This window comes from Eulemur rufifrons, chromosome 15 (genome assembly GCF_041146395.1).
Source record: "Eulemur rufifrons isolate Redbay chromosome 15, OSU_ERuf_1, whole genome shotgun sequence".
Classification (NCBI taxonomy): domain Eukaryota; kingdom Metazoa; phylum Chordata; class Mammalia; order Primates; family Lemuridae; genus Eulemur; species Eulemur rufifrons.
The window spans coordinates 81,374,210-81,387,432 of NC_090997.1; the positions used below are offsets into that span (position 1 = coordinate 81,374,210).

At 39.4% G+C, this 13,223-nt stretch overlaps 1 protein-coding gene across 1 annotated transcript; it reads left to right on the forward strand.

Annotated features, from left to right (window-relative positions):
- The first annotated feature begins 3,328 nt into the window (after positions 1 to 3,328).
- On the forward strand, positions 3,329 to 4,366 carry LOC138395559 (trace amine-associated receptor 6). The gene has a single exon (XM_069488427.1). The coding sequence runs from the start codon at positions 3,329 to 3,331 to the stop codon at positions 4,364 to 4,366; it is 1,038 nt and encodes a 345-aa protein (XP_069344528.1).
- Positions 4,367 to 13,223: the final 8,857 nt, after the last annotated feature.

Below are 13,223 nucleotides of genomic sequence, written 5' to 3' on the forward strand. Positions count from 1 at the left end.
TCTCAAAATCAGCCTTTTAAGCTTATACCTGAGTAGCACTGCAGGCAGGGAGGACAGGGATAGTCAAGTAGATATGAATTACAGTTTTACACAGGAGTAGACCAAAATTAAAATTTTCAACACTAAACATGACTGCATAGTATGAGTTCTGTTGGAGATGCAACAAAGGGATAAAAAAGAAAGATTTGCTAGAGCGTATTTAGAGGCTATAATTGGAAGAAAAGTAATTTTGTATTGTTTCTCTCCCTACTTAAAGTATTCCATAACCAGTTAATCTATATTTCTAAGAAATACTTGTCAAATGCAAATGGTTATGTAATGTATCAGGTTAAGAAGTGACTCAATTATACACTAATTTGAAGAATTGCTTAGACCATTACTTAGATCAATTGATTGCATTTAATCAATGCCCTCTGCTCCTCATTTACAGTTTAACACGTTGACCCTACTTTGTGTCTGGTTGCTTTCAGCCTCTAATCCAAAGAGACAAGATTACAAAACATTTCTCTCCCCTTCTTCTCATTAACAAACTCCTGAGTTTGGGTATTGCAATGGCCACAGGGCATCATTATCACATCGTTCTTCTACCTTGGTCATAATGGGGAATGTTTCACACTCTTGGTCATTGGGGAGATAGTTTACTTAGTGGACTTTTATTTTAAGAATGTCTTTGAGGAATTTACAACCTGAAAAGTAAAGATCAAGTGTAGAAATGAGTCCGAAAACTTTAGCTGATGCAAGACAATCAAAAGTTTGCTCCAAGTCCTGTCCTGGGTGTTAAAATCACAAACCCCTGGGAAACAGGACTTCCACCTATTCTTAATCTTATCTGAAACAAATCCATTTAGTTATGACGGTTTTATGAGCAAGATCAAAAGAGTTGTATATGTGCAATAATTTTGGAGTCCTTGGGAATGCCCTCCAATTAACATGTCATCGGCCGGGTGCTGGTGGCTCACGCCTGTAATCCTAGCACTCTGGGAGGCCGAGGCGGGTGGATCGCTCGAGGTCAGGAGTTCGAGACCAGCCTGAGCAAGAGCGAGACCCCGTCTCTACTAAAAATAGAAAGAAATTATCTGGCCAACTAAAAATATAAAAATTAGCCGGGCATGGTGGCGCATGCCTGTAGTCCCAACTACTCGGGAGGCTGAGGCAGTAGGATCGCTTAAGCCCAGGAGTTTGAGGTTGCTGTGAGCGAGGCTGATGCCACGGCACTCATTCTAGCCAGGGCAACAAAGTGACACTCTGTCGCAAAAAAAAAAAAAAAAAAAACATGTCATCACGGCACTGCCCTAAGTGCTCTTTGTTGACTAATCCCAAACATGAAAGTATAAACTAAAATAGAATCCTTAATAAGTTTAGATAGTATAATAAAAAATAGAATATTTAAAATTCTACAAATATTGAAGGAGCAGTTTTGTTCTACCCTGTTTTTAGGGACCCCTTTGTCTCACCTGCCTGTCATTGTGCTTACTTAGAAGCTATTGTCTTTCACCTGTATGGGACTTACCATAATTTGGAATCATAAATCCACCTCTATTTACTTGTTTAAAATTTGTTTCCCTCTCAAGACTACAAGCTCCATGAGGATAGAGATCATATCTGTTTTGTTCATTACTTTATTCCCAGCTACTGGCCTTTAATAAATCTATGCTGCTTAGACGAATCAATTAATTAGTGAATCTCAGAATGGTGAAGGGAGATATTATTTCCACTCCAAATGGCATGTATCACTTGATACTTTTTTATTGACTAGAACAATGATCTCAATGGGGGGGGGGGGTGCTGATTTTGCCCCCAGAGGACATTTGGCAATGTTCTGGTAACATTTTTGGTATCACAACTGGAAGAATTTTACTGGCATCTAGGAGCAGGGATGTTGCCAAATGCCATGTGATATACAGGACAACTGCTCATTTCAAAGAGTTATCTGAAGTCAAATGTCAGTAGTGCCCAAATTGAGAAATCCTGGCATAGGGTTTTGCCTGCATAAGCAATTGACATTATTTCACAAAATCAGACACTCAAAAAAATACTGGGAAGAATCTGAAAACAATATTTGACTAGGAGCATTAATTTTATTGATTAAGGATCAGGTGGCCAGATGGATTAATATTAATACCTATCACTCTTGATAACTGGAAAAACAAGTTTGCAGATATCTCTAAAGTTACAGCCCTGCATTGCAAAGAGGCTTGAATCCTTCTTCAGGAAAGCTGAATAATGCTTTTCCTTATTTGACAGTGTTCCTACATTCCAGGGTTGGGAATGTGACCAAAGAATCTGTTCCTATTTTCCAGCTTCATGCTCGTTATTCCTTTTTTGACTTAGCATTTCGAGTAGAAGGACCAAGCACAAGGAACTACAAATAGACGTGTAGTCAGAGTGTTTACTGCCCACGTGTCACATGGACAGAGAGATGTCACAGATGTGCTGCCAGTGACAATGTCTTCAGAGGAGAACTGATCTCCTTTCTACCAGGACCTCAGAAAGGCTGGTGCATCTAAACACCATGTAGTTCTTTAAGCTTTTATGCAATATATGTCACCAATCTCAAGTTGCCTTCACTGCACATTACATCTTCTGCTTGTTGATAGCCAATGCAGATGCAAAAATGTTTCGTAACAGAACCAAATGTTGACTCTTACTGTTTGCACCCTACGTACCTTTGAAACAAAAATCCAATAAGGTAGCTAAGTCATGATTGAGAAAAGGGGAATGTTCATCAGTATACTAAGGAAAAAGAAATCTTTAGCTTAAAATACATAATGATAATTGAATTTAATGTAGAGAGTTGTTTTGTAGAATAACTTTCCTCGTAATCACTGCTGAAAATAATCTTACTAGTTCACACCTTGCACTACAGGGATTCCATCGAGGGATTTTCCCATTGATAGCATTTATTTATTTAGCAGAAGGCCTGCATCTTGAGGCACTAATGCAGTACAGACAACTTAGAGATAAAGCTAACGAGAGGCAATCTTCAACTCCATAATTACATCCCATGTTAGTGACTTTTGCACAGAGGAAATTGAGAGGTAAAAATAAGATATAAAAAGATATTTAAGACTGAAAAGGAATCTTATCAAGTTAAGGAAATGGGGTGTCTGTTAGTTGACATCCATCTCTGGTAATCTTGCACAATGTACTTTTTGTTAAATTTTATTTTGTTAGAGAAAACATTCATAATTTATAATAAAAATGGAAAATTATATTCAAAATAACATATGAATATGTTTTTTCCTCCAGGAGTACTGAAATTCAGAATCCTATACTTTCTGTGAGAACCAAGAAGTACAAAACTTCCCCACAGGTAAATAACAGCATCATGAGTGGCAGCTCGTCCGTGCCTGCAGCTGTGCAGCTGTGCTATGCCAACCTGAACGGGTCCTGTGTGAAAACTCCCTACTCGCCTGGCTCGCGGGTGATTCTGTACTCTGTGTTCGGCTTAGGGGCTACGCTGGCTGTGTTTGGAAACCTCCTGGTGATGATTTCAATCCTCCACTTCAAGCAGCTGCACTCTCCAACCAACTTTCTCATCGCCTCTCTGGCCTGTGCTGACTTTTTAGTGGGTGTGACCGTGATGCCCTTCAGCATGGTCAGGTCCGTGGAGAGCTGCTGGTACTTTGGGAGAGGTTTTTGTACTTTCCACACATGCTGTGATGTGGCATTTTGTTACTCCTCTCTCTTCCACTTGTGCTTCATCTCCATCGACAGGTACATTGCTGTTACTGACCCTCTGGTCTATCCTACCAAGTTCACGGTGTCAGTGTCAGGAATTTGCATCAGCGTCTCCTGGCTCCTGCCCGTCGTGTACAGCGGTGCTGTGTTCTACACAGGTGCCTATGACGATGGGCTGGAGGAATTGTCCAGTGCTGTCAACTGTATAGGAGGCTGTCAGACAGTTGTAAATCAAAATTGGGTGTTGATAGATTTCCTATCCTTCTTTATACCTACGCTTGTTATGATAATTCTCTATAGTAATATATTTCTTGTGGCTAGACAACAGGCTAAAAAGATTGAAAATACTGCTGGCAAAGCAGAATCGTCCTCAGAGAGTTACAAAGCCAGAGTGGCCAAGAGAGAGAGAAAAGCAGCTAAAACCCTGGGGGTCACGGTGGTAGCATTTACTATTTCATGGTTACCATATAGTATTGATTCGTTAATTGATGCCTTTATGGGCTTTATCACCCCTGCCTATATATATGAGATTTGCTGTTGGTGTGCTTATTATAACTCAGCCATGAATCCTTTGATTTATGCTTTATTTTACCCATGGTTTAGGAAAGCCATAAAAGTTATTGTGAGTGGTCAGGTTTTAAAGAACAGTTCAGCCACTATGAGTTTGTTCTCTGAACATATGTAAGCAATTGCATTGAAGAAGTTGAAGATAGCTTCAAAATGAATTTTAAAAAATTAAGCAAGACTATTAATGAAGATCAAATAAATTGTTCTTCAAATTAAATAGGATAAATCAATGTTTTCCAATCTTTTTAAGATGTGCACTTCTCTGTCACTTCTCTAAAAATATTTACTTGACTAATAAATGTTAAATCCCTATTTGTTAACTGCTTCAGAGCACAGCATACCCAACTCCTGCAGATACTTTTTTCCTTTCTTTCCTTCTTTAATGCATTGACTCTTTCCTTAGTTCTAGTATGTCTCCTGAAAATATCTTTGTTTTCCTTTTATTCCCTTTCCTCTTTTTTTTTTTTTAACCAAGTTTTCTACTCTCTCCAAGCCTGCCAAAAATTTCATCTGTGACTAGCCTTCACCAAATTCTTGCTTTTTTGCTTTGCTTATTTTCCAAATGGTGGCCCTTAGGTAGCAATTAAATCTATTCAGTCTTGCAAGAGAGCTGAATGTGGGGAGACAATCTGCAATGTAGACATTATCTTAACCAGGCTGTTGTGATGGTCAGACAAGTTGCTATCATCCTATGGCATTGTTTTCTTCCCCAAAGTAGGAAGCAGAAGCCATTGTACTCTCCAGAATGATGTTACAGTGATTATTTGGCTGCTGTTCTTGCAATTGCACAAAATAGTGTAAAGAGCTGGTATGGATAGCACTCTATATTTCATTATTCAGTTTATATATACTGAATATTGTTCCTTTAGGAAGAAATGTCTTTCGAGTGCAGTGTCTAGTTTTCTATCTTTTTCTATAGAAAAACTTAATTGTAACAGAGAATTTGCAAGTTTGAGAAGCCATGTGGAATATATATCAATAAGAGGCATTCAGGTATTCATCAATTTTCTTTTTCCATTTAGCAAACATGAGACCCATTGCTACATTGTACTGAAATCAGTGCTAGTTCCATCTTTTTAACAAGAGACCTCTTCTATGCTTCAGCCTGAAAGGACACATTAGCATTTCAGCCTATTAGCCAAAACCAAGCAGACAGCTCATCTAATGGCTGGGGAAATGTAGGGGAGCAAGTGGAGTGCTTGCCGCACAATGCTACCTCTGCCAAACACTGCGTTAGTGAAAGGAATGTCACACTGTGTGGTATGCTGTATCTCCCAGGGCTCAAACTCGGCAGAAAATGTTTTAAACTCTTTAAGGTTTATTTTTAGTTAGGTAATACTAAGCCTCAATTAGGTAGTTGCTGGCTTTGGCCGGGTGACTTAAGTATGTTACAGTCAAGGATGCTGTGATTTTCCTGATATTTTTTTAATGATTTCAAAATGGCCACTGAAGTTGCAGCCAAGTCACACATGTTCTGGAAGCAGGGAGGAGGAAGAACCAGGAAGAGGGGCTTTCCTGGAGTCCCACTCAACAACTTCAGCTTCTTTGAAGGAGGGAAGGTTCTGAAGCTATGGAGGAAGAAGAAAATGGTTATCAGGTGATAAATAAGCATTTCTGCCACATGAAGTAATCTGGGAAATGAAATCTAACAAGTGAAAATAAAACTTCTTGCCAAACCCTCCCAAAGGTGTTTGCTCTATAAATCCACAAGAAAGTCATCTGAGAAAAAGAGAGTGAGAAAAAATAACTGAGGGTTTCTCAAAGGCCTCTCTGCCATCTTTTTCTTAAACTTCTCCTTTGGTATTACTTAGTACTTTTTTTTAAACCAATGAACATTTATTAGATATGTGCTATGTCGAAAACACTCTGTTGGCAATGCAGAAGACATGAGGGTGAATGAGTCCTGGCCACTTCAATAGATATTCCCCACACACTTTGATATTCCCCAAAAGGTTGTGGTGACAAACATAGCCAAGACAGCCAGTCTTATTTGGGGACAAAGACATCTTGCTGGAGCTCACACAAGGGCTCAGCACCAGGGACAGAGCTCCCAGAATTTGCAATGGCCAGGTAGGTTGCAATGTCTGAGCAATCAGCAGAAACTACCTAAAGTCCACCAGCCTATCCAAGAACAATGAAAATTTCATGGGTAGGGCCACCCTGTGCCCAGTGGCCAATGAGAGTCACCATGCAGAGCTAGGAGATGGAGGGCAGGGGAGGCTGTGGAGTTTCAGCCACAACAGCACACACAAAAAAGATACCTGGTCCTGTAGACTCCTGATCAGCCCCAGCATCAGAGCTTGGTTTCTGTGGTCTGTAACGAGTTCATAATTCGAAGTCCAACACCTGATTCCTATTGTGTTTAGAATCAAATTCTAATGGTGACTATGGCCTGTGAGGCCTCATACAGTCCTACCCTTGCAAAACTCTCTACCCGCTACCTATTCTGTTCTCCCCTGGCTCATTATGCTCCAGCCATGCTTGCCCACTCCCAGCCCCTCAGCCACCCCCACAGGATGCCTCAGGAGCTTCGCACAGGCTATCCCCTCTACAGGATCACTGAGGAGCTTTGCACAGGCTATCCCCTCTACAGGATCACTGAGGAGCTTTGCACAGGCTATCCGCTCTACAGGATCACTGAGGAGCTTTGCACAGGCAATCCCCTCTACAGGATCACTGAGGAGCTCTGCACAGGCTATCCCCTCTACAGGATCACTGAGGAGATTTTCACAGGCTATCCCCTCTACAGGATCACTGAGGAGCTCTGCACAGGCTATCCCCTCTACAGGATCACTGAAGAGCTTTGCACAGGCTACCCCCTCTACAGGATCACTGAGAAGCTTTGCACAGTCTATCTCCTCTACAAGATCACTCATTCCCCAGATCTTCACAGAGCTGACTCCTTGTCAGTCCTTCAGATCTCAGATTTAACATCACTCCCTCAGAAAAATCAGTGTCTCAGCTAATGTTGGTATCTCTCTTTAATTCTTTTATTCACCTTGCTTGTTTCTTATTTCCTTAATTGTACATATCAGAATTTGTTACAATCTTATTTATCTGTTTATTTTCTTGTGTTTTATCTGTCTGTCTCTCCCAACGGCATGTAAGCTCCATGAGGTCAAGCACTTTCCTAAGTACTGCTGTGAGTAAATCAGATTATTGTTGGTTTGTCTTGTTTCTTTGTTGTTGTTTACGTTGGTTAGTTGAGTGAATAAATAATATAGAAATCCATGCCTCAGCATTAAGAGGGTGCATTAGATGCATTTTTTTAAAAAAATAAACTAGCTAGGTTGGCCTTATCTGAAGATGATTGTTGAATGTGTCATTAAATCTTTCAACATGTAGTGTTCAGCAAGCCTTGTCATTCCTAGGACTCAATCAATATAGGTCATAGAAAATTATTTCAAAAGACTCACTGTCCAACATAAAAAATCTTTCTAAAGAGTTTATGAGAAACTATTTGAGACCTGAATCACTCATGAGTTTATTTTCATTACTACTAAACTACTTTTGCTTGTTCATCATTTTCAGAGAAACCTCTCAGATGTTTACCATCTTGTACTCTTACAAGGTACCAAAGCCTACACAGTCCAAGCAGCATGGCCCAGACCATGGTGCTGGTGAGGGGCAGACTGGGATTTGGAGCCAGCTCCATCAACTATAAAGGCCCTACTTTAATCATTGTGTAATGCTCTTTTGAAGGAGGATTGGGGTGATGGAAAGCATGCTGTAGGGACCTTAGGTTTCTGGGTTTTAAATTCTGGCTCTACTACTCACAGTTTGCAGGACTCTGGACAAGTCAGTTCACCTTAATGGATCCCAGTGTGAAATAATAGGATGTAAATAGATGGCCTCTGAATTTCTTTCCAGTTCTAAAAATTCTAATACCGAGTACATGTGAGTCACATAGCAGGGCTTTCCTGTGTGCCCACAGTGGGAGTCTGGGATGCCAAGACTAGCCTTGAGGAGCCCATTTTGATGATAACCCAAGTTTCTTGAAAGATGGTAGGTGGTCAGGCCAACTTTGGGATCACAGCTTTGATCAACAGGGTTAAGATTAAAACAAACAGACAAAAACAAAAAGAGGAGAAAAGGTTACCCTAAGCCCTGGCAGGGGAAGAAGTAATGGAAAATGAGCTCCAACAAGGCAAGGAATTCATCTGTAAGCATGGATGAGTGACAAGTCCAGAGTGCACCAAAGAACTAAGTTAAGGGGTATCTAGAAGTGTCAGAATGTAACAGAAAGTAGAATTTTAGAGTTCTATCCCCTGAGAGTTTAATACATAAACTTGCAAATGCCATTCTACATTTATTATCCAGAGATAGTAAATCAGAAAGCAGATGATCTAAGTTTGCCTGCATGAGCTGTCTGTCACACTTTGCAGGAGAGCCTCCTGTAATACAGAAAAGAGTCATTTGAAAATTGGAAGACAGAAAAGGAGACTAGTGAAGACTGAGTAGAAATTGGTGTTGGAGGCCAGCCTGGCCAGTGCTGTGGCAGGAGCAGAATATGAACTACCTGGATCCATGGGAAAGAGGAGTGATGAGACCTGGGGAGTTTTTAGCCTATTTCCTAAAACAAAGGAACATGCAGAAATAGTCCTTGGATAGAGTTGGGGGGTGTGACAGGCCAATGGATTCCCTTTACTTAACTGCATGGTAGTAAAGTCAAACCCATCTGTAATTGTTGTCTAAGCTACTGGTTATTTCTCAGACTGGTGTTATCTAGAAAGCTGGACTTATGCACCCAACCACTGAAATGTCTCCCTGCTTGAAATTTTGCTTTCTTTAGTGCTTTTTGGTAGATGTGCTGTGCTTTCAGGCTAAACCCACATTTTTTGAAGCTAGAATTGAAGGTGTGTAACCAGAAGTCCAGAGAACTCAGTCATTATTAAGTCAGGAGCTTGTGGGAATGTGTGGCCTCAACAGTACAGCCTTCAATGTTACTAATAATGAACATATAAGATCTTAGATTAAATACAAGAGAAGAGAATCCTAGATTCCTTAGGTAGGCAGAACAATGGCCCACACAAAGATGCCCATGTCCTAATCCCAAAAAGCTGTTACTATATTACCTTACATGGCTAAAGGGACTTTGCTGGTATAATTGAGTTAAGGATCTTGAGACGTAAAGATTACCCTGGGTTATCAACATGCACTTAATAGAATACTCTTGTAAGGAAAAGAGGGAGGCAGGAGAGTTAGAGTCAGAGGAGATGTGATGACAGAAGTAGAGGTCAGAGTGATGTGGCCACAAGCCAAGGAATGCAGGCAGAGGCTGGAAAAGGCAAGAAATAGCCTCCCCTTACCACTCTATCCTCTAGGAGGAACAGAGCCCAGATGACACCTTGGTTTTAGCGCTATAAAACCCATTGCTGACTTCTAACCTCAAGAACAGTGTAATAACACATTTGTTTCATTTTAAACAAATTACACATATATGCAATGAATTGTAATGTTTAAAAACAAAAGAACTTATTTTAAAAAGAAAAATAGGCCGGGCGCGGTGGCTCACGCCTGTAATCCTAGCACTCTGGGAGGCCGAGGTGGGCGGATCGTTTGAGCTCAGGAGTTCGAGAAGAGCCTGAGCAAGAGCGAGACCCCATCTCTACTAAAAATAGAAAGAAATTATATGGACAGCTAAATATATATATAGAAAAAATTAGCCGGGCATGGTGGTGCATGCCTGTAGTCCCAGCTACTCGGGAGGCTGAGACAGGAGGATCGTTTGAGCTCAGGAGTCTGAGGTTGCTGTGAGCTAGGCTGACGCCACGGCACTCACTCTAGCCTGGGCAACAGAGTGAGACTCTGTCTCAAAAAAAAAAAAAAAAAAGAAAAATAAAAAAGCAAAAACACACCATCTGTACTGTTGCATATATATTAAATTACTCAGCTCTCTAAACTTTAACTATGTCCAACAAGACCCAAGCTAAGTGAGTCCTTTACATTTTGCTCCTCGAAAAAAGGCAAGCTGTGTCCTAGAAGTCATAGGCACTGCAGGAGGGCACAGATAGACCAAGCCTCAGCTCTATTCCTTGTTGACTGTGTGGATCAGGACAACATTCTTAACCTACCTGAACCTTGCTCCTTTGCAGAGATTTTTCGAGTGTAAGTATTCAAGTTCAGTAAAGCTGGTTTTGTTTTTCTATTTTTTTTTTTTTTTAAGGAGCTACTTTTTTTACTACCCCTTCCGTTTAAAATTTTTATATCAAAAATTTATATATGTTAAAAATTTAAATATTTCTCTACTTTTTCTACCTGTTAGGAAGCTACCTATCTTCAAAACCTGGTTCAAATGCCATTCCTCTTTTAAGTGTTTGTGATTGTGCCAATTTACAGAGCGCTTACTATGTGCCAAGTGCTATGAAACTCATTTAATTTACATGATTATCTCACCTCATTTTCACAACACAGTGGGGTAGGTAATATTATTCTCATTTTACAGATGAGAAAACCAAGGCTGAAGGGAGGTAAGTTACTCCTCCAAGATTATAGGAAAAGGAGAGTTAGATCAGATATTGGCCAGGCCCGTCTGACTCCTTGGCCCTTGCTCTTAAATACTGTCCCCTCTGGAAATAAAAGACCACTCTTTCTTCTGATTACTGTAGCTCTTTGTTGTGCCTTTATTGAGACCTGATTTTGTGTTACCCTTTTTTTCTAAATTTGTAGTTATTTCTGTTCCTTTGGGCTAAAGTTTTTAAGTGCTGTGTTGACATTTCAGGAATTTGGGATCCAACAGAGTTTAGCATCATGCTCTGCACATAGTAAGTTCTAATAAACATTAATTGAGAAGCTGAAAAAAGTATCATATTTGCAGCATTTGAAGCAAGCCAGAGTCATATACTTTGGACCTTTGGCAACATACACAAGGCCTTCAGCATTCCTGGGCTTTCCGATCAGAACCCAAGCCCACAGGGGAGTCTCAGCCGCACTAGGTGGGAAGAATTGAATAGGCATATAGGAAAACATGTGTTTTAAAGAAAGCCTTCCCTGTGGATTCAAACTATTCCAGGATGATTGGCATTGCACCTCACAACACATGCTCATGTCTTCATGTTTCTACAATTCATAACAAACTAAAGTCCCCTGCCTGCTTTTAAATGTTAGTACAACTCACAGATTTATTAGCTGTCCAATTTCCTTTAATATCTAAGAGAAATAAAAAATGAGTTAAAATTTTTCAAGTAAGGAGACCAAGGTAAACTACTGAATCTCTGTGTCTCGTCCACAACATAAGGTTCATAATATCCACCTTGCAGGGTGCATGGTCATTAAGTGGGATGCAAAACAGTATAGGTTCTCAGTAAATGTTAGTGCCTTCCCTGTTCATCCTTCCCTTTTCTCCATCATGGAGGCCTATCTGGCAAAGATAGTCTTCCCCATCTAACAGAAGATGATAAGATATGCAAGAAGCAGACTCAGTTCCTGCTTCTGTGAAAGTGACTAGTCCACAGGGTTCCACCTCGTGAACCAGCCGGGTGCTTTCACTTCCGGGATAGAGACTGCCATGTCCAGTGGATTGGGAATGGGGGTGACATTTCTAAAAAGAAGAAGGTATGCTTTTTAAAGTGACGACTGACATGTATGTTGCAAATTATATTTATTGTTATATCTAAGGTGCAGTATTCCTAGCTTCTTAATGTCTCAAAATTGTATATACTGGGATAAGTTTTAATTCATAATCCATTCATAATTTAATTATTTAATGATGCTTAAGAGTTAATGAAAAAGAAAGAATAGTTAGTTCCAAAGAAAAATTAAGCATTAAAAAATACAAAGAAAAAAATATTTTTATAATAGTTTAAAAAAATAAAAAGAAAATTTGGGGTCAATAGAGGGTATCTCTCTAGCAAATAAATAGATATAATTACTTCTCCCTCTCTATATATAATTATTTCTCTCTATATATTTATATATGTAGATATATAACAAAATAAACCCATTTCAGCAAACTTTATTGACAAAATAAGACTTTTATTTCTTCAAAGATTATTACTGACATGCAAATGATTGTTTTAAGCAATTTGTTTAATCACTCTCTATAAGTGTTGACATATGAATTGTTTTTGAAACACATTCACTCATTCCCTGTCCAAGTTTATTTATTGAGATTGATATATCTGTATCTGTATCTGTATCCTATCTATGTATCTCTTTATCACACCTATCTATGTATCTCTACTCTGGAGGCTTCAAACCAATTTACAAAGTAGTTTTACAAATAAGCAATTATTAATTTGAAAAAAAAAATCAGTAAGAAATATGGAAGCAGGGTAACTAAAAGTCTTTAGGAAAATATTCAGGACGAAGACAGGGAGGATGAACATAGAAGATGCCAGTACCTCTACTAGTAATCGCTGCTGAGGAACCCTTAGCTCAATTCTGAGCGAGCATGTGGCACAAGCACCTGGTTTTCTAAAGAAAACCATGTACTGGTGTTCCTAGAAAGATAGTAGGTCTAACTTGTGTGATAAAAATTAAAAGGAGGAAATATTAAAATGCCAAAATATGAATAATTAAAACTGAAAAGATTTTAATTTTCAATTAATTTTTTAAAAGATGAAAATATCTCTTTAAGAATATAATACATTTACTCCGTGAGCATTAAAACGGACAACCTGGCTTACAGATCTGTTTAGTGGTTGGGTTCCAAGGACACAGGGATTCTAAAATGAACATTTTGAAAATGAGACATTCCAAACACTTGACTATGATTATGAAATATGAAGTGAAATTATGGTTCCAACAAGGTTTCCCAAAGTTACCTTATGCAACACTTTCACTTAAGGACATTTTAGAAAGGAAACAGTACAAACTCCTAATTTTCTAGATGAGAAAACTCTGTGGCAGGAGGGGGGATTATACAAAGACTCAAAGTCTAACCCGCCCACTGCCATGTGGCAGCACCACACACAGTGAGAACTCAGAAATCAGTGCTCTTTTCCTCCCATCCCTGCCTCCTAGTTGTTTCAAGG

Excerpts from the sequence above, each read along its gene's own strand:
- LOC138395559 (XM_069488427.1), top strand. The coding sequence starts at position 3,329 with ATGAGTGGCAGCTCGTCCGTGCCTGCAGCTGTGCAGCTGTGCTATGCC.